At 40.2% G+C, this 16,677-nt stretch overlaps 1 protein-coding gene across 9 annotated transcripts in view; it reads left to right on the top strand.

Annotated features, from left to right (window-relative positions):
* The window catches only part of AAK1 (AP2 associated kinase 1), a 250,995-nt gene that overhangs the window by 196,161 nt on the left and 38,157 nt on the right, over positions 1-16,677 (top strand). For 8 of the 9 annotated variants that reach the window (XM_027865308.1, XM_027865305.1, XM_027865307.1 and 5 more), the window contains exons 15-16: positions 4,758-4,915; positions 11,644-11,760. In XM_027865308.1, coding sequence (XP_027721109.1) covers positions 4,758-4,915; positions 11,644-11,760 — 275 coding nt within the window. The remainder of the gene's footprint in view (positions 1-4,757; positions 4,916-11,643; positions 11,761-16,677) is intronic. The other variant, XM_027865309.1, reaches the window with a different exon arrangement.

Genomic DNA, 16,677 nt, shown 5'->3' with positions numbered 1-16,677 from the left:
TAATTAATCATTTTATTAATTATGCTAGTGGATAGTTAATAAAAGGGGTTAGTGGCACTTTTGAATGCCAAAGACCCCTCCTGGAACCCACTGAAAGCTTATATGCCCTTGGAAGAGGGGGTATTCCTGAGGGTGACAATCAACTCTGATTGGTTAACAATTACTGAGAAGAATGAATATTATAATGAGATCACTCCCAGACCACCCCCAGCCTTGGGCAATCTAGACTAAGGATCCAACCCCCACCCAAGCCTGTGTAGAACAAAATGGGCTTCCCTACTTGGGTCCCTCTGAACTAGATTGAGGAGAAAGTTAATCTAATCTCATTGTCAGCAATGTACTTCAGATACTGGCTTGACACAGTAGGGAATGAGGAGATAGGAAGGGAAAAAACCATGAGTCTCTCCCCAGTAAATGGTTATTTAATAATCATTTCTCTCAATCCTCATTTAACAGATGAAGAAACTGAAGCTAAGGGTTAAGTGACTTACCCAAAGTCACACAGCTAGTATATGGCACTAGCTTGAGGCAGGATTCAAAATTAGGTCTTACTGACTCTTAATTCATACCTCTGTCTCTTGAGCTACCTAACTGCTTTTGTATCTCATTTGGTTATTTGATCAATAAGCATTCATTAAGGTATTTATTATGTGCTAGGCACTAACAGTACAAAGGCATAAAAATTAAACTGTCCCTGCTCCTTAAAGAATCTATGTTTTAATGGAGTTAATCAATACGATATTGGGAGTGGCATGGGGACAAGGCATTTGAAGGCTTCTCTGCACTCTTAGTGTTTCTAGGGGCCTCTACTTTAGCATGAAGTGAGAATGATTTCATGTAGTCCCTGTCCTCAAGGAGCTCAGTCTAATAGAGGAGACTATGTGGAAATAACTATGTGATAAATTAGAATTAATCAATCATTGGAAGGCACTAAGTGTTAAGGGGGATCAGGAAAGGTTTCTCATGGGACATAGGATTTCATCTGGGACTTGAAGGAAGCCAGGGGTCAAAGATAAGGAGGGGAGAGTAGTACAGGCATGAACAACAGTCAGTGAAAATGTCTGGAGTCTAGAAATGGAGTATCCTGAGCAAGGAAAACAGTATCATTGGATAACAGAGTATGTTGAGAGGGTTCAGGATACGGAATAATGTATAAGACGACTGTCCAGGTAGGAGGGAGCCAGATTATGGAGGACTTTGAACATCAGAGAGTTTTCTGTTTGATCTTGGAGGCAATAAGAAGCCATTGGAGTTTATTGAATGAGGGAGGGGGGAAACATAGTAGAGGGTGAATCAGAGTGGGGAGATACTTGAGGCAGGGAGACCAGCCTTTGCAGGCTATTGAAATAGTCCAGGCGTGAGTATTAGATAAAATGGGTAGAGTAATAAAAGCAACCTGCCACAAGCTTCCCATGAATTCAAGTCATAGCATAACTAGTCAAATACCAGGAAATCAGCTCAGTCCGGACAGCTAACTGGTTAGAGGGCTATGAGATCTTATATCCTTAGGCAAAGAGAACCTCGGGGGGAACAGATAAAGGATGATAGAATTGCTTCGGATCCTGGGGCTTGCCTTAGCTATATCTGTCATATCTCCCCCTTCTCCTTTTTAGCTATATGATCAAACTTGCCTGTATCAGGCAGGTTCTGTGAATTTAGAGCCTTTCCTTTGGAACCTTCTACCACGAGGTGGACAACTCTGGCCTTTGTAGGCATTTAACCCTTTGTGGACCCAGCTAAGGTCCATAAAGTTTCTAGAAACCCCAGAATTTGAGAGTGACTTCCTAGAGTTCCCTATGGCTGAGAAGCTCTAAACCAACTAGAAGAACTATGTACCTAACTTTCCATGCTCAAAACAGTAAGGACTGAATGGAAGGTGGTTCTACTACCAAAAATTCCTTTACCAGAGGATCCAGTCATTTTCCTCTTCTACCCTTTGGCAGGGCAGCTGGGCAGGTAATGACAAAGCTGGACACAATACAAATGTACCATCGACATGAGCTGGAATCAGGACCACCACATCTGTGTGGGTTCCTCAGAGTTGGCCTGGGATTTCCCATGAAGCTCAAATACGTAGAATAGGTAGGTTAGGCCAACAGCAGAATGGATATAGTCTTCCATCTTGTGTCACTCCTTGATCAGGGCCTCAGGTTTCTGGACTGCCATGATACTGATGAGTTCATCACAGATGGGCTTTTGCACCTGCTTACAAATCTGATCCAAAAGTGCTATTTCAGTCCAGGCTCAGCACCCAGAAAGCACCTGCAAAGTGTGTGACAGTCTCTCTTCCCCTACCAGAGCTGCCTCATAGACTAGTTGATGATAGCTACCCAAAGGAGGGACGGGTCAAAAGGCCTTTTGACTGCCTGGTTCAATATGAACAGAAATCCTAATTCCAACTTGGTTGAGAAACTTGTTATGGTACAAAATTATGACCTCAGTGCAACCTGAAAATGTACCTTGGTTGGTGGAGGGCAGCTGAAGGTGGGGAAGAACACTCCAGTTACTTTGGAAACCAACCATTCCTTTGTTTTTCACATGGCCACCACCTACACCTGCTGTAGGAGCACTGGGGGCCCTCAGTTCTGTGCTCACAGGTAGAGAACAAAGCAGATGGGAAGTCTCGAGTCCCGAGATGATCTTGGGCAGCAGAGGTGGGGGCAACCAAGAAACTACTCCCAGTAGGACAGATGTGGGAAGAGTCAGCCTTGGAAACTATTAATGTTGGGACAGAACTTTAAATATTATTTCATCTAAACTCCTTCATTTTTCATTTGAGGAAGGTGGCCCAGAGAGGGAAAGGGACTTGCTAAGGTGACCTAGCTACCACACAGCTATTGGTAGAACCAGGAGCCAACCCCAGTCTGCTGAATACAAGTCCCAATGGCTTTTCCCTACACTGCACCATCTCCCAACTTTAGGACTCTGGACTGAAAATTATAGTCAGGAGAGGCAAAGCCCAAACCCCTGGGAGGTCAGGGTTCAAGAAGGCAGCTGAGTGAAGAGGCCAGAAAAACCGACTCCAAATTGTGCCACATGAATAGATCATAGAAATAGGAGACAAGGACCAGCTGGTTTTACTTGGTGTACATTCTGTTTCTGGAACATGGCCCCTCTGCATGGTCATCCATAGTTCTTATTGATGTATATAGACAAGGCACAGGGAATCCTAACAAAACATAGTGTGAACTAGCCCAAGATCTTGTGGGCTACCAAGATCCTGGCTGGGGTTTGGGAGGGAGCTGGGTTGAAAGGGAAGAACAGAGATTCAAAATTTGTGTAGAGGTTTATTTTAAGCTACTTGAGAGTAGAGACTGTTTGGTTTTTGTCTTAGTATCCCCAGCAAGATCTAAATGGAAGGGAAACATTTTACAAAATGAAAAAACCTTGAGAAACTAAACCAGATTTTTTTGGTGAAAAATGTTTTATTCTGAATAGTGGTAGTAGGGATGGGAGAGGATAGGATAGGAACTGAGTTCAAGAGAGGATCACAGGATCTATCACAAGAAGGGGCACAATCCCTTCATTTTACAGATGAAATAGTAGAAAGTCTTAATTACTTGCCCAAAATCACACAGTAAAACTGGCCTATTTACTGTTAACACAACAAACACACCAGCTCCTATTTCCATACTTTTGCACTGTCTCTGTCTCATTCCATGCTTTGGAATGCTTTGCATCCTACACCTTCATCTCTTACTTTCCCTAGCTTCCCTCAAGACTCAGCTCGAATCCCACCTTCTGAAGAAAGCCTTTCCTGGTCCTTCCAACCACTAGTGCCTTCCCCTCTGAGATGACCTTCCATATACACCATATATACCTCATACCTACTTAGTTATTTGCATGTTGTCTTCCCCATTAAAATGTGAGCTCCTGGAGGGTAGGGGTTGTTTTTGCCTTTCTTTATTATCTAGCATTTAGCACAGTGCTCAAGGACTGACTGACTGACACAGATAATTAGCAAACAGAACCAAGATTCAAACTTCAATCAGCTCAAGGAATGTAGTTTCATTCTGAAATTAGGAGGAAAGATGGTGAGACTGGGTAATTTCTAAGGTACCTTTTACTCTCTCCCCTTTCCAATCCAGGCACCCCACTCCTCCTAAAGCACAGGTCTGATCACATGCCTCCCTTGGTCAGAAAGTTCCAGTGGTTCCTTTTTGCCTCTGTTTAACATGCAAAGCGCTTCACAGTCTGGGTCCCACTGATCTTTACAGATTGATTATGCCTTATTCCCCTTTATGTACACCCTGCTGTAGTAGCCAAGTTAACCTACTTTGCTGTTCCTTACACATAACATTCCATCTCTGATTCTCTGCCTTTTTACAGACTCCTCTCTCCATTTTCCTCTTCCCAAAACTTCTCCCTGCCCCTCCCCAAAAAAGAAAAGATCTGCCTGGAACATTCTTCCTTCTTACCATCTCCTCCTGGAACTCCTAGCACCCTTCAAGGCTCAGCTGAAGTGTTACCTCATCCAAGAGTCCTTTCTTGATTCCCACATTCCCTAGTTACCATTTATTCATTTTGTATTTAGCCTGTTACTTATCTGTGAACCTGAACCTCCCAATAGAAGCTCTTTGAGGGTGGAGACTCTCATTTTCCTATTTGTATCACCAGTGTCTAGCACAGTATCTGAGCTGTAGCATGTGTTTAAAAATGTTTATTGATGAATCTATCAATCTAAATCTTAAAATCCTATAATCTTCTTGTTCAATTTTTACTCACAACTTTTGTTTCATGGGGGTGGGGACTTTTAGGTCTGCATCTACCACTCCATCGGGTTCTCCCCGGACCTCTCAGCAAAATGTTTATAATCCTTCGGAAGGCTCCACTTGGAATCCCTTTGATGATGACAATTTCTCCAAACTCACAGCTGAGGAGCTACTGAACAAGGACTTTGCAAAACTTGGTGATGGTGAGTGGCGAATGCCAATTCTCCATACTGGCAAACATCCCACAATGAAAAGGAGCCAGGTAATACCTGCTCCCAGAGCTATTTTGCCTAAGTAGATGCACATCTGTGGGCCTTTATTTCCCTTGCCAAGAAATTTTTAGACGTAAAAACTTTTAAAGTTTGGAGACAGAAAGTATTTTTACCCAGTATACTAAATACACACTGTCCTCAAGAAATTCTGATAACCTATGCTATTCTGGCAAGGGGGCAGAGAGAGAAGTTAGGAAGAGAACTTCAAGAAGCATCATAATATGGTAAAAACAACACTGATTCTGGATTCAGAGGACCTGGGTTCAAATTCCACCTCTACTTACTACTTTTGTGGTTTTGGGCAATTCATTTAAACCTCAGTTTATTCAACTATAAAATGGGGGGGGGGCGGTGATAATAATAGCACTCACCTCCCAGGATTATTGGGAGGACCAAAAGAAATAGTTTTCATATAGCACTTAGCACAATTTCTTGTGCACGGTAAGCACTTAATAAATGCTTGTCTCCTTCCTTTCCAGTAAGTAGAGGAGCTGCAAAATGAACTCAGGTCTCTTGACTCAGCCCCATTGATGGTTTCCACAGCACCTTCATGACAGCAACAACAATCACAAAAACAATAATAATTCTCATTTCTAAAGAGCCTTAAAGTTTAAAGCTGTTCTTTACCCCGTAATAGCCCTGTGAAGTAGGCTCTTTGCTCTCTATCAGGCTGAGGGACTTCTGACTATTATCAGTGCACCTACCTCTAACAGCCTGTTTGCCCTCCCTGTTCTGTAAGTCAAAGGATCTAGGATCACTTGGGTGGATACACTTGGATACAGATGGGAAATACCCTTGATATTGTGTCAGTCTTTTCGGTTCTTATCCACATCCTCCAAAGTGAATCCATCCAATGCTTTGGAGGCCTTTAAGGTCCAAGTGTACCAATGTAAAACTCAGGCTAACCATCTCCTATCTCTCACCTTCAATATATCTCCAGTTCATCTCCTTTTCCATTTTTTTCCATTACATTTGTTAGATGATATCATTTACACCATTTTGGTGACTGATTGCCTTCTACTTCTCTATTTACCTATTATCTCCTTCGTTAGAATGTAAGCTTTCTGAAGGGCAGGGATTTTTTTTTTTAAACTTCCTTTGTAGCCCTAAGACAGGGAACTAATAGAGTGCTAAGTCTAGGGTCAAGAAGATTCATCTTCCTGAGTTAAAATCTAGCCTCAGATACTTTGGGCAAGTCACTTAACCCTGTTTGCCTCAGTTTCTTCATCTGTAATATGAGCTGGAAAAGAAAATGGCAAACTACTTCAGTATCTTTGCCAAGAAAACCCCAAATTGAGGTCATAAAGAATCAGATAGGACTGAAAAACGGCAGAACAACAATGATAAGCCCTAGGGCTTGGTGTTGTGCCTGGCACATAGTAAGAACTTAATAAATATTTATTGAACGACTGGCCCCAATCCATCCTCAACTCAATTGACAGTGATTTTCCTAAAGCTCATGTATGAGCTTATTACCTCCTCTACTCAGTAAATTCGGTGGCTTCCTGTTACCTTCAGGGTCAGATATAAACTCAGCTCTGTTTGGCATTTAAAACTTTCATAACCTGACCCCTTCTTACCTTTTTAGTCTTTCTTCCTACCTTCCACACATTCTGTCTTTCACATATTCCTCTTTGCATCTGCCCCTCCCAGGATGAGTTCTAATCTCATTACCTTTCTTCTACTCAAGTTTTGATTGACACCACTTCCCTCAGCCTCCTCTTCCCTCTGATTGGAAGTCTGCAGTATGGAGTACCAAACTCCTCCCAATTCCTTCCTTTATAGAGGGCAAAAGGTGAACTTTTGGGCTTACTCCACTGTTTCTGCTCTCTGTCTGATTTCAACTCCACCGAACAAGTTACCTTCTGGTGTCCCATTTCTATCCCCTCCATATCCTCCCACCTCCCCTTACCTTTCTTGCCTCCTTTTGTGTATTCCCCGCCCCCCCCATCAGATTATAAACTCCTTGAGGGTGGGGACTGTCTTTTTTTATTAATTGTATTCCTAGTGCCTGGTACATAGTAGGTACTTAATTCATGTTTATTTGGATTGCATTGGATACTCCATGTTTTGCTTTACTGGCGTACTTGCAGTTCTTTGAACGTGACACTCTTTCTCCCATCTCTATACCTTTGCATTGGCTGTTCCCCATGCCTGCAGTGCTATTTCTCCTCACCTCCACCTCTTAGTTTTTCTTGCTTCATTAAATACTCAATTCAAATCCTGTCTTCTTTAGTAGACCTTTCTTGGTTGCCCTCAGTTGATAGATCCTTTTTCTTTAAGCTTACGTTTTTCTATATACTCTGTGTATATCTTATATAAACATAATTATTTACATGTTGTCTGCTCTTTAGAATGAGAGGCGTATGTGTTCTGCGCCATTGTTGAGATGTTGGGTTGTATTGTTTTTTTCCAGTGGTGAGGAGAAATATCCAAAATAAATAAAAAGAAACTGGAGCAGTGCATGGTAATCTTTCATCCCAAGTAACTACTATTCCTGAAGCTGCTTTTAAATTATTCAACTCTTCTATATAAAATAAATAATTTGGCATTAGATTTGAAAGACCCAGTACTGAAGAGCTCACTTCACATACTCTTATGTTGATTGTCTTTAGTGCAGGAAAGATTGTTTACATACTCTATGCACTTGCAGCATTGTAATCTCTCTACTCCACTGCAGTTATTATATTTTACAACATAATATTGTTAGAATTTCTCATTGTTAGAATTTCATACCTGAAATTTGGAAAAGGCAGCTTGCTGTTGTATCTATGCATCTTTGGGGGTTTGAAGGAGAGATTTTATTCTTTTGATGGTGTAAAGAGGAACTGTTTTTAAAAACCTAACTTGGGGGGCAGCTAGGTGGCACAGTAGATAGAGCACCAGCCCTGGATTCAGGAGGACCTGAGTTCAAATGCGGCCTCAGACACATAACACTTACTAGCTGTGTGACCCTGGGCAAGTCACTTAACCCCATTGCCTTAAAAAAAAAAAAACCCTAAGTTGAAACTTTGCAACTATGTATAAAACTTTTGGGGTTTGTTTTTTGGTTTTTAGCAATAAAGCAGCATGGGCTGAGAATGCACTGAAAAAAAAAAAAGAATGTGAGGTCCTTGAGGACAGGGATCCTGTTTTTGCTTTTCTTTGTTTTCTCAGCACCATGCCTTGAATACAATAAGTGCTTAATAAATGCTTGTTGACTTGACTTGACATGCCATATCCTATTTGGAAGTCTGCAGTATGGAGTACCAAACTCCTCCCAATGCCTTCCTTTATAGAGGGCAAAAAGTGAACTTTTGGGCTTACTCCACTGTTTCTGCTCTCTGTCTGATTTCAGCTCCACAGAACAAGTTACTTTCAGGTGTCCCATTTTTATCCCCTCCCTGTCCTCCCACCCCCCCCTTACCTTTCTTGCCTCCTTTTGTGTATTCTTCCCCCCACTGTGCCATCATCTCTCCTTTACTCTTAGTGTGACCTGCAATTTAGATTCTTCAGGAGATTGTGCTATTTTTCTGTCTGTAGCTATATACATCATCAGAAGAAGACTGATGTTTAAGAAAAAAAAGAATCAGATGTCAATGAGGAGTTTAGAATAGTTGAAAACACTATGTAATTTCCCATTGCAAGCCAGCCTGTCTTTTCCTCTTCTTTGATTTTGTACTCAATTCTTTGTCCATGCACATTGCTTAACATAGATTCCATCTGTACATATATTCAATGGACTTATCACCCAACTGAATGTCATAGTACAGACAATGGACATTCTTCATCCATTTACTTTTGTTCTATGTACATTACTCGCCTGATGTCTTTTGATAGTCTAAAACGTTATCATCTTTTGGAAATCCTTTATTCCTTTTAAATAAGTACAGGAATCAGTCCCGCATGGCAGGAACTGACATGTTTGACAAGCACGCAATCTTCTCCCTTTATCCCCTGACAATACTAATAATTAGAGAAATTTTGAATGAAATTCTCTATGGTTGAAGCTATCAAGGAATTTTATATGGTTTTTAACGTATTATGGGAGGCACATTGATGGTGAACCTTTTCATCTTGCTACCAAGTTAAATTTCACCTCTGAAGCTCAAGTACTTAATATCTACATTGTTCTCGATCTGGGTTCAAATCCCTTTTTTGGTGCTTAGTGTCTCTGTGGCCTTGGACAAGTTACTTAACCTCTTTTGGCCTCAGTTTCTTTATCTGTAAAATGAAGGAATTAGAGGTTAGTTCTATGATCCCTTTATCCTAAGAAACGCTTTTTATAATCAATAACCATGTAGGAACTTGTCTTCACAGCTTTTATTCAATGGTGGGACCGAATATCTGATCTATGTAGAAAATAATTTGTAAAAGACTGCTTATTTCTATCTCAAATTTTCATTAAGAATGACACCTCAAATAGTTATGTCACACTCAGATATGAGAGTATAGACAGGAGAAGATAGATATATGGATGGGTAGTTTATGATGTCTTCTCAGCTGCCCTTTGTTTTATGTTTGAGGGGTGAGCAGTCATCACATGTATAATTATTTCTTTTAGAAGGGTAGAAATGACAGAGAGACGGATTTAGGACTGATCTAAAGAAAACTGTCCTAACAACTGAAGCTATGCAGTAGATTTGCTTGTTGCCTCTGGAGGTGACGGGTGCCCTGTCACTGGAGAGCTTCCAGGAAAAACTGGATAGCCACTTCTTGGGAATGTTGTAGAGGATTCTTGTATAGATAGGAGTTTCACTTGAGGGCCTCTGATGTCCTTTCTAGCTTTTTTATTCTGTAACTCTGTGGAGTCTGTATCAGCAACCATTTGTTTCCCATCGGTTCAGTGTGTGTGTGTGTGTGTGTGTGTGTGTGTGTGTGTGTGTGTGTGTGTGCACATATATGATATTGTTTGTTGATGTTTGCCATGTAAAACACCTTTTGTCTCTTTTCTTGAATAACGTACATAACTGCTGTAAGGCTTCCAAGTAGCCTGCAAATCTTTGGCTTCTTTCATTTCGTAATTCTCAACTCAATTTCCCAACTTATTTTTCATCGTCTGTGCCCACTTTTTCACTAAAGTCACTGAGTACTGAGGTGTAGGTTGTCTTAGCTTGGAGGATGTTGTGAAGTTCTTAGTATACTTTCCTCTAATACTGTCTGCTACAAGTGGTCATATATAGGGCCGTGGTTATCTTGGTGATGGTCTTTTTTGCTCATGTTTATCCTAAGAACTGCGATGCAAGATGATCAAATGTCCCATGAAATTATGTTTCTTGTTGCCTTTGGGCATCTAGTGAAACAGATTCCTTTATTTGTCCCTCCAAGGAGAACTTGTGGGCCATCATTGTATCACGTGTCTTACAGTTTCACTTATAGAAAGAATGACCAATATTCATTTGGTCCGCTTTTTCCAAAAGTATATCAACTGACTAGTGGACAGACAGAAACTATGCACTTAAGAGTACCAACCATTAAGTTGAGATTGACAGGTATCCTAAAAATTGTGTATCTATCCTCCACTTCCTTTTCTCACTGCTCTACCATATCACCTCAGATATAAAAGGGGGTCCCTTAGGACTGAGGTCCCTTTTGCATTTTTTTCTTTGTCTCATGGTTGCCATGGCCAAGGAATTCATTGCCTAGTGAATTGCCTAGGTTGCTATGGACAGTGATCCTCTTCTTACTTTACTAAGTTGGAGCTTAAATACCAAAGAGTCGATGTTTGGGTACATACTTACTGCCTTTCTAGTTTGGTTGGTCGAACGTTTCAGCATCTGTGTTCCTTGGGAATAACCTTCAAGAACCTAATGTCATCTCCTTGCCCCAGTGAGGCGTAAGAGTTGGACTTTGTCAAGCTTCTATGTCCTCCTACCTGTTCTCATTTGTTGTTTGTAATACATAATGGGGGCAGGCAGTGGATAAAGCACTAGGCTTGGAATCAGGGAGACTCATCTTCTTAAGTTCAAATACAGCCTCAGACAGTTACTGTGAGACCCTGGGCAAGTCAATTAACCCTGCTTGCCTCAGTTTCTCATCTGTAAAATGAGCTGAAAAAGGAAATTGAAAACCACTCAGGTATCTTTGCCAATAAAACCCCAAATATGGTCACAAAGAATCAGACACGACTAAAATGACTGGACAACAACAATATGAAATAGGCTGGGAATTTAAGAGTTCTTGGAACTTCATGTAAAATAGAAAATAAGCTCTGTATGAGAACCTGATGCTTTTTCCTATGTACAAATAATAACAGTAACTTGTGTTTATGTGTCTCTTAAAGTGATTTCTATGAAACCATGTATCTCTATAAATGATTTCCTCTTAACAGTGCTGTGTGTTAGATAGAACAAATATTGTTATCCTCATTTATGGATGAGGAAACAGGCTTAGCAACTGAAACTGGAATTAAAGTTACTTGACCTTTGCTACATGGACTTTGATAGAAAGATAAACAGGGTATATGTATTATTTTGCCTGTTCAGATACTTTTTTCCCCCTTGCTTCTGACTTCTGAGCTGTAGTCCTCAAATTTGAGGTTGCCAGGTGAGTGAGGTGTTATTGTAACATCAGAGAATCAAACAGAAACATGATTCTGGCCCCCCAGATCTAGAAGGTTGGATGTGTATACATACTCAGAGCCACATTCCCCCTAAGAGTTGTATGTTTTGCTACTCTAGGCAAACCTCCTGAAAAACTTGGTGGTTCAGCAGAGAGTTTGATCCCAGGCTTTCAACCAGGGCCAGTCACTACTCAAGCAGATGCTTTTGGCTCCTCCTCCTTTTCTACTGGAACTGGTAAGGATAATTAATGCTTAAAGAAAAAGTAATCCCATCTTTGATATCATATATGTTGCTTGCCAGGAAGCCCTGTGCCTTTATGGTGACTCATGTTTCTGAACACAAGCTATATATAGTGGAAAAGAGGTGGTCAGGAATCGCTAGAAAACTTGTAAGTTGTGAAGAGGTAGACTCGTTGAGTGAATATGTTGCATACATGGATTGATGGGTGAATGTTTCAAAGAACTAGATGGCTGGGTATGGTGGCACATGCCTGTAATTCCAGTGACCAGGGAGGCTGAGGCTGGTGGCTCTCTCCATCTATGGAATTCTTAGCTGATTGAGTGTCTGAACAAATTAATATGGTGAGCCCTCAGGAGTTGGGGAACAATCAAGTTTCCTAAAAAGGAGCAAACCAAACCCAACAAAGCAAATCGAAGCTCCCATGTGGATCAGTAATGGGAATCAGTAATTCAGTAGTCCCTGGACTTCTAGCCTCAGCAAGGTGGGGAGACCCAGACTTTTTTGTTTTCCCTAAGGATCTGATAGAAACATAAATAGGGCATATGGGTGAATGTGTTGCTATTTAAAGGAATAAGGTGATGCAACAATACAAACAGGTGTTCTCTTACAGTGCTTATACTTTCTCTGTCCTGGGCTAAGACGTAAACAGATATTTTTGATCTTTACTAGCATGAAATATCTAACATGTTGACAAAAGAAATTTTTCCTCCCTAGGGAAGGTTCACTGTATTGAATTGAGTTAATCACTTGCTTTCTCTTAATGTCTCTGGAATGAATTTAAGAACCCTAAGTGTTAGACATTTACTTCTAATCCAAAGACTCCACTCCTTCACATCTAGAATCTCTGCATTGAATCTAGCTTCCAGAGCTTGCTTCTGGACTTTGCTTCTTAGAAACAGTGTCCTCATCTGGTCAGTCACCAGCTGATATCTTTCTGTCCCACTTTCTGCTTGAAATGAAGGTGAAGTATAGGGAAGAGTGAGTGAGTAGGGGTATCTCCTAACTATGATTTCCCCTCCCTCACTTCTTTCCCTTTTATGGAGTATCCTCCCTTCCTTTCTCCCAAACTCCTGCCACTCAATCCTAGTGCTTCAGCTGACAAGAATAGTAGCTTTTTACCATAAAAATGTTGGGGACACTTCTGTTCTAGAGCATACTCAGAACAGGATTAAGGGTGTTTGAGCTGGGTGATAACTTAGAAAATGAGCACATAGATATTTTCACTAAATAAATGTCTTCTTCAAAATTCAAAGAAATTAAAGCCAATTTAAAGACTAGAAGCTTAAGCAATATAGTATAACACTAATTGAATTTAGAATAAATACCTTTTTTTCTTAGTATGTGAAGGTACTCATATATTGACTCCTTACTTCCCACCAGCCTTATGTGCTTGCAACTCACTTTATTTTAAAAATAAAAGAGTAAAATTGGTCTTCTAGCAGCATTCCGTTTCCTGCTTCCATGACTGCCCACAGTCTCTGCCCTTACTTCTGTATATCCTCTCCTCACTGCCACCTCTTAAAATCCCCAAGCTTCCTTTAAGACTTAGTTTAGGGGTAGCTAGGTGGCACAGTGAGTAGAGCTCCAGCATTGGAGTCAGGAGGACCTGAGTTCAAATCTGGCCTCAGACACTTGACACTTACTAGCTGTGTGACCCTGGACAAGTCACTTAACCCTGATTGCCTCACCAAAAAAAAAAAAAGACTCAGTTTAGATGCCATCTCCTACATGAAGCCTTTCTTGATTCCCTTCCCCCTTGCCAGTTAGTATTCTCTCCCTCTTTAAATTTATTTTTGTAACTTGATAGAGCTCTTGTATTTACATTTCTGTGTATACATTGTAGTTCCCCAGTAGAACATTAAGTTCTTTGAGAACAATTTTGGTTTTGTATCTCTGATGCTTAGTATGCTGCTTTGCACATAGTAGGCACTTAAGTGTTGACTTGAGCTGAATCAGATTGAATTAAATTGAAGAGCAAACTGATTCAAAGAGTACTAATTAAAATAAAAACTAAGAAGGGAGAACTGTTCTAAGAGAAAATGAGTAGAGGCATCTCATGGCATCATCAACAAATATTTTTTGATGCCTGCCTACTAGGTACAGAGGTACTTGGGGTGGGATGTGGGGAGATATAAAGGGACAAAAGACAATTCCTGCCCTTGAGGTGACATGCTTTCATGGGATCCCATTCATTGATATTTTTTTCCACTGGAAAAAAAGGTAGCAAAATATATTTCAAAGACCTAAAATATGAGAAGTCAAACCTAACCAAGGCTAAGCAACAAGATTTTTCTAGTTGTTGACAAAAGGCCACAGTCATTTTTTTCCCCTCCAAATTTCTAATTCATTTAATTCTGCTGAGTAGAAATGATTATCCATGGGTTCATTTAGTTATGATTTTTGAAGTCTTATTTTGTTTTTTTTTTTGAAATTTTTTATTTCTCTGCACTTGCTTCAAGGGCTATGCATGAAATTCTGAAGAAACCCCAGAATCTCTAGAGCTTTTCATTGGTCAAAAACTCCTGGTTTCATCAGAGGCCAACATGTTATTTGAGGGACGTAGAAAGTATTGGTCCTATGGATCTCCTTTTCTTACCCAAGAAACGTCTCAGAATACAGATTTCAAAGACTGACTTCAGAAGAGCGGAAGGAGAAAAGTCAACTCAGTTCTTTTTATATCTTCATTTAGTGCATCTTCAAACCCTCATTTCTTGTATTTGACCATTGCAAAAACATCAAAAATCCAAGAAGCTTTCAAAACAATCTGCTATGGAGTCATTAAATGGTTTTTTTTTCCTTTTTAAATTTAATTCCAACCTTTTAATATCTAAATATCTATTAAGACACACACACACACACACACACACACACACACTCAGAATCCTATAATCATAAGAGTTAGAATCAACTTCATAGGGCCTTCTAATCCATCCCATACCTGAACTAGAATCCCTTCTACAACCTGACCCCTAAGTAGACAAGCCTGTACTATCTGTAAAATAGGGAAAATAATAGCACCTACCTCCCACAGATCAAATGAGATACTACTTTAAAGTCCTTAACACAGTACCTAGCACATGGTAAGTGCTGTAGAAATGTTAGCTATCATTATTATTCTTATAGACTTCCACTAAAGTGAAACCCAGAACCTACTGAGGCAGGCCATCTATCTCCAGAGAGATAGATGGAGAATTCAACAAATATTTATTAAGCAATTATCATGTGAAAGGCCCTGTTGCTAGATGTAGGAGATACCATGATAACTAATACCTAATAGTTGTTTTCCAGAAAATATAGGCATCACCAATATATAGCTTAGTTATGCAACAAAGATGCAACAAAAAGTTACATAACTCAGCTTCAGACATCTTGAAAAACTTTCATTTTTATATTAGTTTACCTATGATCTTTCTTTAGGGCATTTCTTATTTTCCCCCCTTTTTTCTTTGTCACATCATAATTCTAGATTGTCACACCTTCATCATTTGGCCAAGGAAGATGCTCATTTGCCTTCAAATATAGGAAATGAGGCTGTTAAAATCACACGGACATAGACTTTTACTGAGCTCTAGATTATCTGCCAAAGAAGGGAACAAGCCCAATCTTTGGGGAAGGGGTTCTTTTAAACACTCTTTTCTGGTGCAAATTGCAAAGGAGATGTAGTTGTGGATTCTCAGGTTTTAGGCAGGCTGGGGATGGTGACTAAAACCAATCCTGCCTCTTAGACAACTCAGCACCCTAATTTCATTTTAAAATAATGAAAGGTTTATCCTTTTCCAGTAAAGACACAGAGAGATGCTAATGGCAGGGGAGACACTGTGGTATAGGAGGGAAAAGTCCTGGGTTTAGAATCAGAAGACCTGGGTTCAGCTGTTATGCTTTGCCACATAACTCTCTATGTGACCTTGTGTAAGTCACCTGACTTCCTTAGGCTCCAGTTGTGGTCTATAAAATGAGGAGGTTGGATGAGAAGACCTCTAGAGTCCCTTCCAGCTCTGAATCTATGTTCCTATGAAAGCAAAAAAAATGCAGTGTTAAACAGCCTGAGAGTCTAGGTTCTGCCCCTCATACTGTGACAAATAACCTAGGTGACTTTAGGTGAGTAACAACTTCTGGATCATTTCACATCTGTAGACATGAAAGAATTGGACTGAGGAGCTCTTGGCAGTCCATGGACTCCTCAGAATAGTGTTTTTCAATTTGTAGAATAAAATATATAGGATTACCAAGGAAATCATTTATATGGAAATACAAAGATAAAAATATTTTTAAAAAAACAAGTGTATGTATCCCAAGTGCATGGAACCCGTGTGACTGGATGATTAAGGTGATTAAGGCACCACCATGACTAGATCATGGATTAAGGCAGAAGTGTTAAACACATGTGGCTTGTAACACTTCCCAAGTACAAGGGCCCAAACCAGATTAAAATATAATTGGAAAATATTTAACAAAATAAAAACATAATAAAACATAGATACACTTTAAAACTAAATATGCGACCCATTAGGATCCTCATATGGAGATTAATGGCTCATGTTTCTATTTGTGTCTGATACCACTGGTGTAAGGTATGTAATCTCTTTAAGACTTCATTTGTATGGATCAGAGGCTCATCAACCAGAGGGCCTCAGTGGCTGTCTAAATAGAGTCCCAGCAAGTTAAGTGCTGAATACCACACAGGTAATTAGCACCAAAGGCAAGATTTGAACAGAGGACGTCTGACTTCAGTGCCAATGTCCTTTGTACTATGTCACATTGTCTTTCTCTACACCCCAAAATTCTATGAATTTATATGTTTGTCTCACATTTGAAACACTCACATACCCCACCTCTGGACACTGGTCTCCTTCCTGTTCTTCCCACAAGACACTCTATCTCCTTATTCCAAGCATTTTCATTGACTATCCC

The sequence above is a fragment of the Vombatus ursinus genome, unplaced genomic scaffold, assembly GCF_900497805.2.
Source record: "Vombatus ursinus unplaced genomic scaffold, bare-nosed wombat genome assembly UNPS02014778.1, whole genome shotgun sequence".
Lineage (NCBI taxonomy): Eukaryota > Metazoa > Chordata > Mammalia > Diprotodontia > Vombatidae > Vombatus > Vombatus ursinus.
The sequence above is the reverse complement of the archived record's forward strand: the minus strand, read 5'-3'. Positions and strand labels throughout refer to the sequence as shown.